This window comes from Oxyura jamaicensis, chromosome 8, assembly GCF_011077185.1.
Source record: "Oxyura jamaicensis isolate SHBP4307 breed ruddy duck chromosome 8, BPBGC_Ojam_1.0, whole genome shotgun sequence".
NCBI classification, from domain to species: domain Eukaryota; kingdom Metazoa; phylum Chordata; class Aves; order Anseriformes; family Anatidae; genus Oxyura; species Oxyura jamaicensis.
Window position 1 is genome coordinate 2568811 of NC_048900.1, and position 19636 is coordinate 2588446.

General features: G+C 36.9%; 1 protein-coding gene across 2 annotated transcripts in view; it reads right to left on the reverse strand.

Moving 5' to 3' along the window:
* The window catches only part of DPYD (dihydropyrimidine dehydrogenase), a 338501-nt gene that overhangs the window by 281681 nt on the left and 37184 nt on the right, over positions 1-19636 (reverse strand). For both annotated transcript variants that reach the window (XM_035333208.1, XM_035333209.1), the window contains exon 3: positions 15216-15298. In XM_035333208.1, the coding sequence (XP_035189099.1) occupies positions 15216-15298 (83 nt within the window). The remainder of the gene's footprint in view (positions 1-15215; positions 15299-19636) is intronic.

The following is a 19636-nucleotide window of genomic DNA, read 5'->3' on the forward strand; positions in this document are numbered from 1 at the left end:
ATGGAGGGATAGTACTCCAGTTAAAACTCATTACAGAGACAACATAGGAGAACTGATCCAGCTTTTTATTTACTGTAGAGGCAGAAATGACACGAACATCTTTCTATGTAGACCTAGAAAAATATGTTGCCCCTGAAGCCAGGGATCAGAACATTACCAACCTTGCCAAAATGATATAGGTTTGTGGGTTTTTGTTGTTGTTGTGGAGTTTTTGTTGTTGTTTTGTTTTGTTTCCTTATTTTATTTAGAAAGATTTGGCACTGATTCATATATTTTCCCCTGGAGAAGAGGAACTATTTATATTTTTCAAAGCACAGATCATAATTGTTAATTTCCAGTGGCCCTACATAAAGAAACAGTAGTCTTGTTATTCTGAAACAAGTGCACCACAGCTTTTAATCTTGTAAACAGACAATTTTGTGTAAAGTCATTTTTATCTCTTCTGGTAGGTGGAGCTTCCAAGAGAAAGGATTTTTTTCACATAAGCACCCATCTGTTTCCCTCAGAGTCACAGACTGCAACAAACAGGAAGTTAAAAAGTTAAAAGTCCACCTTCCGTCAAGTGAGGCATAACTAGGGACTTCTCCCATTCTCACATGGATTGTTTGACTTCTGGACACAGCACAATGCATCAAGTGGTGTCAGTTGTGAGAATATAAAAATAACAAGTGTCTCGCCCTTTGATATCCTGTCCCTTGACACCCCTAAAGGTACTCACTTCGCATATCACCATTCAGGTACTATGCACAGCCATTTGTACTTGCAGCACATAATATGGCTCAGCTTATACAGCCACAGCGCTTTAGGTTGCCTCTGTGTTTGACGCAAGTCATGAGAAGCTGCTGGATGACCTTTCCAGGGCTCTGCTCACAGACCTCAGTTCAGAGGCTTACATTGACTATGCAGCAGGAGACAGCTCAGCTATTATGTAGATATTGACCCTCTGTAAACAACCAGGTCCTCATCTGCTTCTCTGGCAGTCAGATCTGGGCTTTAGCTTTCAGTCTGCTTCCACTGAGCACTTTGACAACTCACCCGCCAGCCGGAGACTGAAGGATGTAAGATCAGCCTGGAAAGTCACAACCTTTCCAATACCTGCTCCGTAAGGGCAGGGGGAAAGTCTATGTTTCAAAGCTTGGCTCTGTACTAAACCAGTGAAGTCATGGTCAGCTATTGAGCCAAATAAAAGTGCTTCATCTTAAAAGCGGAAGCTGTTTTTCTTAACTGGTTAACACCACCACCACCACCCCCTCCTCCCCCCCAAGAAAAGCCTACTTTTTACTTTTCCCTCCTGTTTCACTGTCCAGGTATCTGAAACTGGTCATCAGGTGGGAGGGGAGATATTAGACACCCATCAGAAAAAAAATGAGAAGCTGAAACTATTCCCTTACTTGAAAATTAGCAAGAGATCAAGCCTTCCATGCTGTTTCGAAACAATAGACATGTCACATGCTGCACAGAATTATCATTATTAGTAAACCTATCATTATCAGTAAACCTACAAAACCATAAATAAATGACACCAAAAGCAATAAAATAATTAAAGTAATGCCTCCTCTATTTTGCAAGCAAATTATTTTTAATCATCGCTGTAGAGTTTGCCAGGCACTTTTACGATATCAGTTTTGGAGATGCATTCAATTTATGTATTAATGAAACAGTCTATCATACCTTTCAATTTCAGATTCATCAAAAAACAGATTTATTATATTTACTTTTATTAAAAAAATACACACCTCTCATTACACAGCACATAGACCAGAGCAAAACTGTTAGTTTAGGTCACCAGGTGAAAGACAACATTTGATTTCTAGAAACTGTTTGAGCTTCTTGCTCATTTCTAGCAGCAGTGAAAGTTCCCCACAGTACCACAACAGCAACCCTGCCCCCCCCCGACTCCTTCCAAAACTGGGACAATGAGCACCTCTGGCGGCTCTAAACCTTTAATGACTTGCTTCCACAAGGCTGACTCTTAAGAACAGCGTGCAAGGATTGCAGCAGATTTTCCAGAAACTCTTAATCAGACCAAGCTGCTTCTTCCAAGTGAAACTTATATGGGTTAAACATCACCGTACCTGAGCAATACTGTGGCATTAAATGTTGGCTTGGCTCTTGAATAACTAGAAGTGATACGAGGGGAGAGTAAAAGGAAGGAATATTTAAAACAGTTTTTTTTCGAGTATTCTCATGAAGTCTTGCTAATATCCATATTAATTAGCAACCTCCTCACACTGCAATAAATATACTTGTCAGCAAACCTCTAAAAAGAGAGACAAACATATGATAAACAGGAGTCATTCCATGAAGCCAGACCGTTAATTACCATACACTTTTTCGCCATTATTCATCACATGGATAATAAATGAGCCAGAAGATAAGGTTTATTTATCTTGTGACTACTTCCTCCCTCGACCATCGTAGGGTTTATATGCATGTGGTACTGGTGTGGTACATCAGTGAAAAATCTCAGCAGATTGTCTTGACCCAAAGAAAGAAAAAATCAAGACAAGGAGGAATTGGAACGCTTCTTTCCTAGAGATGAGTGTACAAGTAACAGACTACTGGAAAATACCCCAACTACTGCTTTAAATCATTCTCCTCCAGGTACAGCAATTCAGAAAAACAGATCAGTGGGAACTTTGTGAAAGTGACATTTTCTTAGTTTATGTATTCCAAGGTTTTTTGTTTGTTTGTTTTAAAAAAAAAAAAAAAAGTACTTTGATGCAGAACAACACATTGTTTTGTAATTTTGTAATCACATGTGTTTTCATTTGTTTTAAAGAAATGGCACCAGAAAAAATATTTTGAAAAAGCACTGATAACATATATTGGAAGTCTGACACCCAGAATGTTTTTTTTTTTTTCACATTCCATCATCATTTGGACATTATCCCTACTACACTAGCTTCACTACTATCCTATTCACAACTTTGAAAAAAAAAAAAAAAAAAAAAAAAGGTAGCTCATTCACGCAAGAGAAAAGGTGCAAGTGTTGTATTTCAGACAAATTTGCAACGTCTCTGCAGCTCAAATCTTGGTGATGCAGCACTGAAGCACATTTTAGAAATGCTCATGGACACAGACAGTTCCTTCAGAACATTGTTCATATTTATTCCTCCACAAGTCAATTCTCACAAACAAGCTTATCAAGCTGTTCTAGATTTCTGTTGGTGCAATATAACAAGAACTGGGAAACAGATTCAGTTTGCAAGCTATCTGCAATTTTTAAAAATACTTTGAATTTAATTAAAGAAACATTTTCTGCAAAAGAATCTTTGAAAAGTTACAACTAAAATGAGAAAACATTTTCTCCAATTTCATTTACTATAAAATAAGATACTAAAAAAAAAAAAAGCTCATCATTACATTAGGGTTATTTTTCAATGAAGTTTCATTAAAATAAAATAGAAAGAAGACTCATCAACAAAAATCTTGTCCTTCAGTGAAATTTATCTTGCACTCATAATTTTGATAATTCTGAATTACCATACGCATACAGATTTTTGCTGGTTACAGACCTATTTAATTGGGCCATTTGCTTATTCTTCCCATATAATGGTATCTATGATATTTTTCTAAATGGTTTGTCTCAAGGTTTTCTTTCTTGCTCCTTAGGATTTAAATATTTAAAGCTCTTGGGTTCTCAGCAATTCTGAAAATCTGGTCATTAACCACTTATTTAAAATGGGAATTTTAAAAGGAGTTTAAGGTGAGCTATTCATACACGACTGAAAGTTGCACATCTTAACTCCCTGTAGGACCTTTTGAAAATCCCCTTCTAATGAAGAAGAGGAGGAAAAATAATCATTGAACTTCCTTAAAATATGTACCCTAACCTGCAGTCCCCCAAAGCATACTTAATTCTGGTTTTAAGTGATACAAGGAGCACCCATGCCAACTTCACCACGTTACATGACCTTGTTTTTTGCCATAACTAAGCTTCTGCAGCTGCAGGTTGTTATTGTTGTTTCTTATGTATTGGGAACAGTATTTTTTCCTGCCTATTGATATAAGAATATATAATGTAATCAAATTTCTTTCCCTGTCCCCTTCCATTGAACAGCTGCCATAAAGTGGCAGCAATGAAACCTGAAATTGTCCCTTAATAAAAGTAACTATCCCAAAGCTTCCTTCTTGAAGGAAGATTCCCAATTTCATGCTGGAAATAATGGAAAAATAACAGCTTGATTGTTACTTTGTTAAATTAGCACACATACGCAGCTATGATTCCAGCTGATAATGGACTGACAGCAGAGGATTTTTTTTTTGGCTTTGTCTCTTAAGTGTTAGGGTTTTTTTACTTGCTTGTGGGCTTTTTTTGTGTGATTTTTGTTGTTTTGTTTTTGTTTTGCAAGCCATAACCACATTTAGATTTCAATTCAAAGCACAGCTCTAGTTTATAGTACATAAAGATGTCTCTGAAGCACAAAGTACTGAATCAGAGAAAGGAAAGCACATCCCATCCTACAGTGGTGACATGAGTTATTTGCATAGTTGCCACAAAAGTAATAATTACACTGTAACTCAATGGGAACAATGGTAATTTCACAGTAGCTCATGTTGTTGTTATCACCCTATATCCTGATAACTGTGAAATTAATTTGTGGCACCACTGTATGTGTCAGCTTTAAGCTGTTCCCTAGGTAACATTACGCTACCATAGAGAAGGAATGCTTGGCAGTAAAATGGGTAGCAGCAGATTGATTATACAAAAAGAATCTTCTCTCTACATACAAATAACTTGGCAATCAGTGAAGATGATGAGAAAAATCCTTCTCCCTCCTTTAAAACGAAAGGAAAAAAAAAAAAAGAAAAAATGAAGCAATAGATTTAATTCTATTAACTGACCATTATCCATTGACTGGAAGAATTCAAAAGGAAAAAATAAAATGAGCACGTTACCAGATTTCGTGCCTTTGACCCATTGTTCTAACTGCAGCCAGGAAGCAGCATAAAAATGCTGAACATTTCTTTTTCCTTCTGCTAGTCAGTTTCCACGTTAATTACTAAATGACAATTTAAGTGCAAATATACAGCACCAAGTTGCATATTTAGGAGAACAACAATAATAGAGGCTATGCTTTCACAAATAATTCTGACTTTACCTGAGAGGCACTGTCCTTTCACCTCCTGAATGCTCCATGTCATTATGCTGCACTATTACCACAAAGAGAGTTCCACACTGAAAGATGACATCCTGCCACGCAATGCATGGGAGAGCTTACAAATTTACTGGTGAAAATTCATTGCAATAACAATTGAACCTCTGGAAAACACTGGATTATGGAATTTAAGGAGGGAACTTATCACTGCTTGGTAACAATATAAAAAATACAGTTTAATCCTTCCAGTCAATCTGCTTGGAACAGCAGTAGGTATGAGAATTTGGATGAAAGATAAAATATACTCAATAATTTGGATACTTCTCTTGCTTTTAATCCAGGCCTGTTTACATAGCATCAAAAACTCATACTGTAACACCTTGTTCTCTCACTGGATGTTTGTCCATAAGGAAACAGGTGAAAAAAATCACAGCGTGTTACGTACACAGGCTCAGTGGTTCAGCTGGGGTTTTGTTACTGAAAAAGCAGCGGTATCTCAGTGTCAATGTCAGTCATCAAAGCAAACCAAGGTGTCGAGCAGATACTCTGATCCAGAATATCCAGGGACAAGCATGTTTTGTCTCTCTGTAGTTTTGATCTTTATCTCTGATCCTCCTTTCGTGATTGCTACCACAAGATACTGTCCCCAAAATCCCTGACTGGTGATGTTCAAATGTGTTTTTTATCGTTGTTTTTTTGTTTGGTTGTTTTTTTCCCCAATCCAAAATAAAGCTTTCGGAGTTCTAAAAGCAGCTGTAGGGGCATAAAGCCAGCTTGGAATGCCCCAAGTGTGTATTCTTCATTAAATATTGGCACATGCTATGCCAAATTATGTCACTGCTGAGAGGAAAATTTTGACCACCCTATACTCAATTATTCTTCTGGAAGGCACTCTGATCATTGCCACAATAGGCCCAGGAATTCAACCCGTATCCTTTGCCAAATCAGCACGTGCCCTCACCCACTCAGCTCTCACTCTTTCTCCACTCACCACTGCGTGAGCCAATTCTGATGAACAAGGACCCTTAAACCCAGACAACATTCACAACATACTTTTGCAGTCAGCAAACTCACTATGCTAGCTACACGGACAATTGGCATGTGCTGTTAATGCTGGTAGGAATTACCAAAGGATACTCTTAGTACTGATCCCATCTTCCAGTCCTGTTAATAACTGTCTGCAGTTACCTTTGCGTTGCTAGCCCTGTGCAGAGCCTTGATGCTCTGCTAAATCAGCGGTCATTTTTCCCCACGCACCAGACACTACTTCAGCCTGAAAAAACATTTGCCAAGCCTGCTGATTTTATTTTTTTTTTCCTCTAAACTCTGTGAATTTTCTCAGTTCTTTATTTTCTTTTATACACTCTTCAGGTTTCAGTGCTGAAACAACTCCAATCAGTTGGAACAAACACGCTTCCTGCAAAGACAAATGCTGCCAATGACAAACAACCTTCCATTTACTGGATCAATGCTGCCAAAGGCATACAGAAATGCTTTAGGAAAGTGCATGTATGTAACTAAAGATCTTTGGCAAGCTTTAGAAGCTCGCAACAATTACTGTAAGCCTAAACTTACTATCGTAGAGAATATTTCTGATATGTCAGATATTCTTTTTAGAGGACAGATTGAGAAGTGAGTAGTTGGGATACAAAATACCTAGGACTGGGAATTTTACCTTTATTTCCACAAAACGTAACCAGGCACAGTACAGATGGTATTTTCACCTATGACAGCATTCAATACCCTGCTGAAAACTAAATAAGGTCCTTTATCTGGGACCAAAAAAACATATTGTTTTTAGCATGCACTCATAACCTCTGTACCAAGACTGCTAATTATGCTGAAGATGAACTCCAAAATTGTGAACCATTTTCTAATACTCCTTAAATAGTGGTTGTTCCACCTCATACTTGAAACGTGCTGAGAGATAACAAGGAGAAGTTTATAGAGCTATTCCCATGCTATTTTACTGTGCACGTTTTACTGAGAAAGGATCATTCAAAGTTTTAAAACCTTTGAAAGAGTTGTGCTAGGTCTACTGCCAGACCCTGTACAAGTGATGTCTACTGCATTGGATTTTAAAAAATTATTTACAGAATGGCTTTAAAGTGATGGCAAAATTAATGAAAATGACATAAACAGCAAAAAAAATCTTGGATATTCTTATCCAACCCCCAGGTCTCACTACTGAAAAAGATGCCTTGCCGTATCTCTGATTTCTCCCTACCAGCCAAATTACTGGTATGTTACTAGCTCTGTAAGCTTCAAAAAGAAATGCTACTGTTTTCCAGTTGTTCTTATTTTAGATATATTTTTCCTCAAAAACATTAGATACCCATTTCCATCATTTGACCAAATTAACGGAGAAGTTATTTCTAGCTTCATAAGATTCAGTAGGTTCCTGGAAAAAAATACATGTGAGCTCTACCCATACAGAAATTACACTCGATCACTAGAACTGCAATGCTGTAAATGCAGCATCTACAGAGATACTTGTTCAAATATCTCTGGAATACCATAGTGTCTCAAAATTAAGATATAAAATCCTTGCGATGAAACAGTTGTCTTATGAAATGTATTTGGTGTTATCTCTCACATTCAACCAGAGTTATTAGCCAGCATGTGAAGTCTTAGAATAACTTCCATTGCACTTCCAGCCAACTGTAAACTTGACGCATTATCTTGGAAGAATGCCACATCTCCCGCTGTGCTAAACTTACTGAAACAAATAGGAAAGCAGCATTGCTCTGTTACATCCCTGCTTTACTATTGTGTAATTGGACCACACTGCAGGAACAACACTTTATTTTGCAAACATGGAGCTACCATTATCAACTCGTGGTTTCACACACTCAGTACAGGAGCAATGAATTCTTGTCTTACATCAAGAATTAAATGAACAGGATAGAAGAGAAAATATTAAGAGAGTTACATTTCAGAGCTCTGTTCCCAGTTATAATATTAAGAAAAATACATTTTGTGTGTTATTACTTTGTTACACTATTGGACAACAAAATGTTTAGCAGCACCAAAAGATTACTCAGGCCTTTCCAATTTAGGGGTAAAGTCTTCACTCATCCAGCATGCCCAAGTAGAATAAAGGAATAAAAATTGATCACAGAAGCAGGGAATACAAGGAGGTACAGTTTTACACTCACTGAAATATATCTAATTCAACTTGAAATGAGCAAAACCATTTATGCTGTCTAGTTCCTGATAGTTAAATGGCTTCCTGTATTAGAGAAGGAAAATCAGGGATTTCATCTGCATCTACTTGAACAGCAGTATTCTCCCCTCTCCTGCAGTATTAACCAGCCCTTGCCCATGATTTTGGCAGTCAAGGAATTTATCCCTAAAATGGCAAGACCTCTACTAGCACAATATACCCTAGAATGGCTATATACTTATGAACAAGAAACGTGGCTCAGTAGTGGGGTGTCTAAAGTGGTCCAGGGCTTAACTGGCTGCCAACCAACTTTTTCAACAGCAACTCCAATAAAAGAGGTTTTCCTGTAAAGCCTCTGATTCTTTAGAATTGCAAATGGAAATAGTTTCTCCAAAATTTTGTAGCCAAATAGCTCAATGTGCAGTACTGCACAAATTCTTATACAACTAATTTATTGAAAAAAAAATCCACCATATTAGGATCTTATTATTTAAATTTAATGTTCAACTGGAATCTACTTGTTTTACTGAAAATCTTTTCCTGCTCTCCCAAATAGCCTCAAGTAAGTAAATAGGATTTAAGTTCAGAAGTCTACAGCTCTCCCAGATAGCCTCAAGTAAGTAAACAGGATTTAAGTTCAGAAGTCTACAGAGGAAGGGCAGATTAACTTTGATGAAAGTTAAGTATCTTGGGGCACAGTTGGACCCAATTTAATCTCTGAAAGACTCTCATCCCAATATACAAAACGTTTCTAGGAAAATGGAGATTTACCCTTATCTCCAGAACTGCAACACCTGGTACAGCATAAGTCAAGATTCCTGAGAAGTAGAGAAGAAAAAAAAAAAAAAAGGCAAGCATAGCTACTAATACTCAATATACTCAGTATAACTGAAGTGTTCTAAACACACTATAATCAGAAAAGATAATTATGATCTGCCCATAATGAACATAACAATGCAAAGACACAAACCACATAATAATGCACTTTCAAACAAAGACTATTTTATCTTCAGTCAGCTTTGCTTTCTATCCTGAACTCGAAGGAGAATAGCATCAGAGATGCCCATGACAATACAAAGCCCAGAGACTATAAAAGGACATGATGGAGACAAGAGAGGAGGGAAGACAGATCACATTTTGAGACGATTTTGAGAACTTCAATAAATGTCTCAAAAAAATAAAAAAACAAGAGCAAATATTTAAAATAGTATTGGAAAAGGCAAACTGGTTTCTGTCTCCACACAGAACTGATATTAATGTAGTAGTTTCTTGAGCACATGTGGAATGTGGTTCACCATGTAGGTTGGCTACAGTGGAGAGTAAATTCATGACTTACAGACAAAACAGCATGAGCTTCAACAGCTTGAACAAAAACACCGGGCTCCTTTGACAAAGCTGTAGCATGCCCAGCTAGTGTGTCCCAGACTTTTTTTTTTTAAATGTGTAAGGCACCTTTTTTAAAGTGTAAGGCACCTTCTAATGAAACCATTCACAGCCCTTGAACATAAAAAAATCAAATATCGATAACCTACAGAAAGCTGTACAAGACCATCAACAAGCTTCCTCAATTTATCTCTGCATTTTTTTCTTTTTAAGATGAACCTACGCCTTTTCCAGTGTACAAGCTGGTGAAACTAAAGGTATTCATAAGCCTGGTAGTAGCAATCGAGGGCATTTGCCTGATTGTTAATGGTAGCAAAAAAACAAATCCAAGAAATATTTTAAAATTTTCCATTTAAAAAGTAACAAAGGGGGAACCCATAGAGGGAACTCAAGATTCTCTAATGCAATTTTCTGCTCTAACAGTTTGCAGATGAGTAGCTGTTAGTCACTGAAAGGTACAACACTGCACCCACTGCATGGCATCTTTGGAGTCTTTGTGGTAAGCCATCTGCCACAGTGGTTTTCAAAATCTCTTTCAGTACCAACATCAGACAACATCTCCTGCAGTTTGCTAAAAAGCAAATTTTTGACTGTTATCCAATTTTTTCCTTAAATTATAAAGCTGCATGGCTCAAAAGCAGAAACAGGCTCCTGTCCACTGAAGTGTCAGAAAAGTGGGGTTTTTGTTTGTTTGTTTTTCCTCCTCTCCCCCAACAAAAAACATTTTTTTGGGAATGGTACAGATAAACACAGCACTGATACGTCTACCATACCCAGTACGGACCTGAAGCCCTAACAAGCAGGTTATTATACACTCTGTAGTTTGCACTGCATACATTTGCCCACAGTTTTTAAAATTTCTTGCTCTAATTCTGCAAACCCACAAACACTTGTGAAGTCATGGAACTTCCTACAGTATAATTTCCTTGGGTTCTGCCCAGCCATCGAAACTGTTTGTCAAAGACATCTGAGTCTAGATCATATTAAAAGCAGCTTGATTATTACTAACCCCAACTTACACAGTTGTCAAGACAACAGAGTGAATATCATTAACAGAAACTGCTTCTATCAAACTGGAAATCATAGCTGAAGCCTCACTCCCATGTTCACATTATCCAAAACAGTATGCAAATCTGCGAATGCAAAAGAAAATTCCAAATGAAGTTTGGTGCCTTTTTAGACTGAGCCAAACAGACTAGTAAACTTTCTCTCTCTCCTTTCCCACTTGGAAATATGAAATATGGTTAAATCTTTCTTTATTAACATGAAGTCTATAGAAAAAATATTCAGCTTTAATTTTCACTTGCAAAGCTTTCACGCAACTCAGCCAACGTTCAGAAGACAGGCTGAAGATGTATTTACCTACAAGTAAGACCTATTCATGTATAAAACATCTCACCAGTCTTACTAACTGACTGCTCACATCCATAAGCCACCACATCACTAAGTAAATAACCGCATTGCCAGATTCACAGGATGTTAACCACTATGGCTTCATTTGTCTGACACCAAGTTCATGAAATCTATGCTAGACAGATGCCTAAAGCATATCATTAGTAGAGTAATTTAAGATGCAATACTCTATGTGTATAGAGTCACAAAGGTGTCACCCCTCAGCATTTCTGCAGATGTTGGAATATTGTGAGGAACGGTTGATACTCCAAAGGGTTGTGCTGCTACTCAGAGGGGCATCAACATGCTTGGAGAAATAAGCCCAAAGGAATCTCATGGAGTTCAAAGAAAAGGAGATAAATTAAGCCCTGCACCTGTGAAGGAACAACCCCAGGCACCAGCACAGGCAGGGGCCAACCGTCTGGCCAGCAGCTTTGCAGAAAAGGCCCTGGGGAGGACAAGCTGACCACCAGCCAGCAGCGTGTCCTCGCAGCAAAGGCCAGCAGTGCCCTGGGCTGCATCAGGCCCAGCGTCGCCAGCAGGCCGAGGGAGGTGATCCCTCCCCACGGCCCAGCACTGGTCAGACACCCGGAGCGCTGCGCCCAGAGCCCGGCTCCCCACCACAGGGACGTGGCCTTACCGGAGAGAGTCCTGCAAAGGGCACTGAGGTGATCGAGGGACTGGGGCGGCTGCCCCATGAGGGCAGGCTGAGAGCGCTGGGGGCGTTCAGCCTCGAGCAGGGGAGGCTCGGGAGGATCTTACCGGTACGTCTGTACATGCTGCAAAAAAATGGAGAAAAAAAAAACAAAAAAAAAAAAAAACACTCCCTTCCAGCCAGCTGATGTGTTGCTTTCTGAAATTTGTCCTTCACCTTGTTAAACCTAGTTTAAATCTTAATTTACATCTTTTCCTCTAAATATATACTAAATGATTGGATTTGGATTTTCTCCACATTTCTGCTAAAACTTACTTTATGGCAACTGGGGGCAGGGTTTGTTTGTTTGTATTAAGAGTCCTCAGGACTGCTTTACTGTACGTTCCCAGAGGCACAGTTACAGCAACAGTCCACATTCTGGGTTAGCCTCCTATGACACCAGGGTCAGCAGACAGTTACCTATGCCACATATCTCCATGTAGCAACCAAACCAATCTAAGAGCTCCTTTGATTTTCTAGAATGAAGCTTCACTGAGGATCAGGATCCAGATTTTTTACAAGGATTAATATATGAAGTAGAAATTGAGCCCTGCTTAATAAAAGCTTAATGCTCTTACTTACGTAACCTGATATTATAGGTGTATATATAAGCTATTTTTCTGCCAGCTACATAAAACACCTAATTATATGATAGTATATACTTTCAAGGTATGTAAAGCAATACACTGTCCATTCATAAACCTCTGTTCAAAAAAATCATTTATTTTTATTGTTTACTTAAGCTTTACAGCTACATTAAAATATAATAAATCTTTTAGAGTATATCATCAAAACAAGAATAACATGAAATTAATTGAATGCTTTCTGATTTTACATGCAAACAACTATAAACCAAATTCTTATGATAACACTGTCTTAGCTTATCTCATTATCTCATTCAAGGTCTAAAATAATATGTAAAGCAGAACTAGAGAAAGTTCACATGCCTTATAGTCATTTCAAAACCTTCCAGAAAGTTCATTTTGCACATACACACATAGACACCACATACACGCTTTATGTATATGAACAAGAAACGTAATTTTCCAGTAATCCTTAATTTGAGTATTATTTGGTTTCTGAAGAGCTGGAAAAGAACAAGACCCTTCTTGGTTATTTGTGTTTATGTGGAGCACAGTGATATTCATAGACTACAAACGTACTGAAACCCATATTAAATTGACCATTCTTCTCAAAGAGAAAGTTAAAACGGAAGGTCTAGTTCCAAACAGGAGCACTGGGGAAAAATATTCATTGTGTCTCTCATCTGGCAGACCAGTAGTACTACTCTGGGAAATCAGAGAGGATTTGGGCAGACTGCCCACTCAACTTAAGGCTCATCTGAGATCCACACACATCCGCTTAGCTATCCAACTAGGATTTTTTGTTGTTGCTTTCATGCCCATATGATTTTAGTGCCTCTGTGCAATGTGCAAACCTCTCCACATGCTTCCCCAACAAAAAGGAGTCAGGTATCTCAATACCAATGCCAGAAATCTACGTCGTCCCTTGCTTGGTCCAACATCCACTATGGTGATGGGTAAAGAGTGAACTTTCATCTGTCAAAGACGTATTGCTAGAATTAAATATGCTGCAGATTATCTTGGGATCCAAATAGAAAAATGCAGCTATCAAGGCTATGTGGTGACTGTGCAGCAGCTGAAAGGAACTGTACAGCCTAAAATAAATGCCTTTTTATATGTTTGAAAACAAACAAACATACAAAAAACACATGCAACTATACACATATACCTCTCTAATCTCTTGCACCTTTTATGTATTATTCAAGTATTCTGTAAAAACATGGTACAGTGTTAATGTAGTAAGTCAGGTATTTTCTTTACCTCCATGAAAACATCTAAGAAAAAAACAGAGCTATATAATTACATATATATAACCATATAACATTGCCTGCAATTTAGAGAATTCCAGCACTGCACAGTATCTGTCACACTTAATCAATAACTATTTCTCAGAATGGTTTGTATGCTACCAGAAATGGCCAAGATGCAAATTTATGAGTTTGGAGAGTGCTTTTTATTGTATGCAATGCATAGAATCATAAGAATCTTCTATACAGACCTTGTAACAGATACATGACCTTTGAAATGCCAAAGATCCCTTTGCTAGTGAATGTTTATCACCAAATAGCTGTCAGCTTCCAAGTTTTTAAAAGATTAACTGTGCTGAGTCATGTAGCACAAAACACCGCAAACCATCCATGGAATGTTGTTACAGGAGACCAGCAACTTGAAACCCAGCTTGCTGAAAATACTGGAAGTAGTTTCACACACCAAATGTTCCCTAAATCTTTATTTGAAATCATTTTCTGAATATTTCAGGAAGGAAATAATATAATTTGGAGGTAATAAGTAGGGCTTTAAAAGAGGCAGGTTGCATTTCATTGCAAAACATCTTTACAAACAGTTATTCATAGCAGTGTTCATGAGACACGAGCATCATGAACATAAAGTCATTCAGAGTCACGCAAGTAAAGTCATTCACACATCCATAAATGTACAGGCATTATGAACACAATCATAGCAAATGGGTGTAATTAGTTTTTCAAATTCTTCTCAATATTTTTGTTGTTTTTATTTTTTACTGTGCAAATGCAAATTTAAGAAGTTACTTTGACATTAGGCAAATGAAATGAAGTGATGTGTGCATCATTACACCTTACTATCTGTCTTTCAAAACCTCTCAAAGTATAGGTTACTCTAATTTTCTGATACAAAGATAATCCTAAAATTACCATTCTTTCTGAATTTATTCAGCAAGTTATTTTAGAAAACTTATCTCTAATTCCACCTCCTTTTATCACACCGATCATTCCCTTTCTTCGGGCACTATAGCTAGTGAGTTTCTTTGGAGTCCTGTTCCCAGATACTCTACAGCACAAGTACTGGTGTTAGGAAAAGATTTGTGTACTGACTACTTTTAACCCCCCTCCAATAAGCATTACGTGAAGTGATAAGAGGATATTAAGCAAAATATACATTTCTACAATATATGAAATACACAATATATTTTAAAATTCCATTAAGGAAAGCAAAATCATGTAAATATGGTGATAAAATCAGAGTACACAGGCCACTACATACATAAAAATCAAATCCAATTTAGAAGCAAACACAGGTTTGTTCAAACAGCATTATACAATTTCTTTAACACTTACAGAATTTAGATGAACAATATTTTCATTCACTCACAGTTTAGTATAAATATAAAGCAAGGCACCCCTTAAGGATTTTAAATAACAAATTAAACATTTACGTTTTTTACTGTGCAGTCAGGCTTAACATTTATGCAGCTTCAAAACCAAAGTACAGCCTCAAGGGAAGCCTCTCCACTGACAAATTAATACCTTAGAGAATAGAGCTGAATGGTGGCAATGAACTCATTTGTTCCCCCAATAATGAAGAATGACTCTTTCTTTACCACATCTGTGACTGTTGCTATGGTGACCCAGACTTACCTCATTGCTTCTCGAAGTGCTCCTCGCTCACTAAGAGTCGTGTGCTTGATGTCATCAAAATTATTTTCTAGTTTCTCACAGTTCTGCAACAAATGGAAGAATCCATGTAAGGCTTTTAAACAGTATATTGTGCATGTATTGACATTATTCAGCATCATGCAAACAGAACTGATTTATATTATGTAATCTCACAAATTATGCATTCTGTTTTAATTACACAGGAGTCATTAAAAAGACATTGAGAACTCAAACAAAGTAAATATGAATCTTATTATATGGTTGTCATGGAAATCTTATAAATGTTCCATAATGAAATGTACAGAATTTACACTTTTTTCCTTCCTTCCCTTTTTAAGGAAAATAAAATTTTCCTTTATCAGTATGCAAGGCAACAAAGCTACTACACACACAAGAATAAAAACCTAAATGTGTATTTACAATAATAGAAGTTATAAATTCTATTCCAGTGAAGCAGGCAGTGTTGTTATAACAAACCTAGCTTTATTAGCTCTACAATTTTTAAAACAAACTGAAAAGATTAATTGCTTATGGATATCTCAAGGATTTGATATATTTTCCAGATTAGAGCTCGCCGGTATTTCTAAAAGTAATATGAAGCCAACGATTTTGCAACAATAAATGAAATAAAACTTCCCTATGTTCTGTTACTTATTATTAAATGTGTGACTAGTTCCATTACTCCAGAGTGCCAATGCTTTTCTCCTACTCCCATATAGGCAGTAAAATTGATTCAGCAGATGCTGGGTAATACAGAAATTTATATCTGTGTAAAGTGAGTATGAAATACCAGCAAACAAGAGTTCTCCGAACACCTGCATCGTCCACAGGATTTTGTGTTGTCTTGCGGCTCCTCCAATGCACGGGTCTTTGAGGTACGCCTGTTCTTTGCAGCACCTTTCGCCAATGCCAAAACTTACCTCTGGGAGGCATCATTTTGCCACATGGGTCGAAAAGAAACGCAAGTTGCAAGCATAGCGGTTACTATCGCTAACAACCATGAAGACACCATTGTCAGGCTCTTTATGCAGTATCTTCAAACAGAATATATGAACTGTTATGTGGTCACATTGCTTTTTAGGTTTTAATATTTGAATTAATTTGCAAGTTGATATCTGAAAGAGTTATAATAAATATTACCTGTTATTTCTTTTGTGTGTTGATTCTTTATTTTTTATAATTATATTCAATTAGCAGCTCTTGCAAGAGCATTATGGGAGAGAAAATACATATTTCTAAATGTCCTAACAAGATCTCTTAGCTTGGTCAATTAATGTTATTTTTAAATAAAATTATACATGCTTTAACATAAAGTTTTAATCCTTTAACAATACGTTACATTTCTGAGCAGCAGAAACAAACAAACCTACGTTTTGAACTCTGCAATCTTCTTTCCCTTATTAAAACGATAAATGTCTTAAGTACTAGTAAATCTTATCCCATGGCTAATCTAATATTTGTCTTTGTTTTTTATTACAATCAGATGCCCTTTGTATGGCAAAATCCCACTCAAAAACTCAAAGGGATTACACAAGAAAGAAAGGGAGTGCTACCATTAAATACTCCATTATTCGGATCAGCATGCATTGACTTTCAGCTCCAAGCACGTACACAAAAGAAATCCAAACTGACAATACTAATAAAGAATTCCAGATTTATCTGTGCTAAACTAAAAGCATCTGTGCAAGAAAACAATCAAATCTCACATCCTCCTGGAAAACAGACCAAAGGAAACACCATTTGGAATACAGCTCCAAGCACTGTAAGAGGAAAGCCCATTCATTAACAGTCCTGTGCCACCCGCATCTCAGCACAGGTTCAGGAAAATCTGACCATCACGCAGTTCATTTCTCTTGATGTTGTACTATAAAGTATGCAGAGAATGACAGAGGATCGAAAGCTCACAAGATTTTATCAAACAGACCTAAATCCTCTCTAAACCTACAACAGAAAATAACTGATGGTCTCTAGGTGGAAACTCCTAAAACGAGTAAGTCACCAAATTCTGTTCAGCTAGTATTTATTCTTTGTCTATGTAGACCATACCGTGTTAGTCAATTGAAGGGCAACAAAGGTGGCTCATTTCTAAAGAAAATGCTGCGACCATGTTGTCTTACACAAAAATTCCCTCTCAACAACAAACCCAATGTGGAAATGAATAGATAATCCAGGACAAACAATAAAACATGCTTTAAAGACTCAAATAATAGGTGTTATAATAATTCAGTTAGCAAGAAGATGAACTTACTTTTAGCACTCCTGCCAATTGTTTCTGGACGATATCACATCTATCTTTCTCAGCTACTTTAAGCCAAACAGCTCTCATCCAAGGTACAGTGGCTGGAAAGCCTATAACCATTAGGCAAAAAAATGACCAAAAACAGAGGCAGATACAAACACCTAAAGGAAGATAACCTCATAGTACAATATCACCACTTACTGCATACATATTGAACAGGAGAATAAGCAACTATTAATTATACCTACTGCTTTCCAGTTAGAGCTACACTAATCCAAAACTTATCTTGGATCCAATCTTCTCAACAAGAAGAGAACAAAGTCTGAAAGACCAAAATATAAGCATAGTTACAGGTCTGTAGATGCTACTTCTTCATAGCTCTGTGTATCAGGTTGTGCACTACATCTCTAGACCCTCTAAAAGAATATCAGTATATGAGAAAGGCCACCAATATGCATGAAACTGAGCATGAGAATACTCTGAAGAATACATCTACAAAGTGATGAAACTTTAGTACAACATCTAGGTTAATATTTATATACATCTTGCACAGGAAAGCTTGTTTTGGTCCATAATACTTTGCAGATTCAAGTATAATGAGCAATTAAACTCCTGGGTGTTTTTTTTTTGTTTGGTTGTGTTTTGTTTTTTTTTAGCAGCAGCTCAAGTAGAAAATTCAAAACAAGCAATGGTTTTGGAGGCTTACTGCCATGTGATTTTCTGTGGGTATAGATAGCGTCTAGAAACTTTAACTCTGGTTGAATAAATATATATTACTCTATATGCTATTGCTGTTGGCAGATCTATAGTGCTGTATGACACTAAACTAAATATCACCTTTGAGAAGTTCAGGATGAAAAATAAGTAGGCAGAGATATGGTTAGGGACATGGTATGGTCATCGTAAGTCAAACTATCAATGCATGTCAAAAAGCCACAAAAAAAAAAAATCCTGTGTTTTCTTCTTAAGGAATAAATAAGGTTTTTAAATAAAGCAAAAAAATCAAGGGAACAGTTTGGATATATAAATGAATGGGTAATTTATCATGTAAGATCTTAAATAAAACTATGTGATAACTAGTTAAAAAGGGTTATGTACCCTAGATACCCATAAGTATCTGTGGCGTTACACACAGCATGCTGGTGAGGCATGCAATCAGAAATGAGAAAGATGAATTGATGAAGGGTGAATATATGAAGATGAGGAAGAAGGAAAACTAATGAACAAAGCTTCTATAACAAAATAATAATAATGTATCAGCCAGCAACTACCAAGTTCAAAAGAGTTTTACTCTTTGACACTAGCTGTAGTAACACATTATCTCTAGTTCACATAACTAGAAAATTTAAATAGTCACTCTAGTTTTAAATGAAATCCTAGGATTCTGGAAAAAGCAAAGTCACATTTTTTAAAATAAGTCTTGTCAGCTTGTATATGTTTCTATCTTGAATGTGAAAGCCCTCTTTGCTTGACTTAGTCATTAGAAAAACAATTCTTGATTTGGTCTAGTGGGTCAAATGCAACACTCAGAAAGCAAAACCTGGTATCACCTGGTGTCACCCCCTGCTATCACCACTGAGGATCTCCCTAAATCACAAAAGCGTTGCTATCTGCTCTTCTGTGACAGGCCTCAGATAGTTTTGAGAACACCAAAACCCAAATTTGCCCATTCTGCAATATCGTACTGATAAAAGTGGTCCTACTTCCATCAAAATCAACTGTAAATCTTCCATCCAGTCAAATAAGAGTGGGATCACATTAAGCCACATCCCGCTCTATCCTGAAATATTTCACTTAAGACTTTCAAAAGTGTTAGTATTACAGATAATGTCTTGCACACATTTCTAGATAGTTGAGAAATAAAATCTTTTGATCTGACAACAGTGTAAGACCTATTCTAAGGCAGCCTGTGACACTGAAGTTGAACAGATCTCTTATCCTAGTTGATATGCTGCCAGATCAGAAACCTTACCTAAAATATCCTCTTCCTCTCTCTCCCCCATGAAAAATGTTGTAGGTAAATAGGATTGCTGAATTCTTAAAATTTATTGCTTTCACATAAATTTAGGAAATTTTCTTAGGAAGCTTATTTTTTTCCCAAACATTTATTAAATGAACTTACATTTTTACTGTCAAATGACCTCTGTATAAAAATCATAAGGAA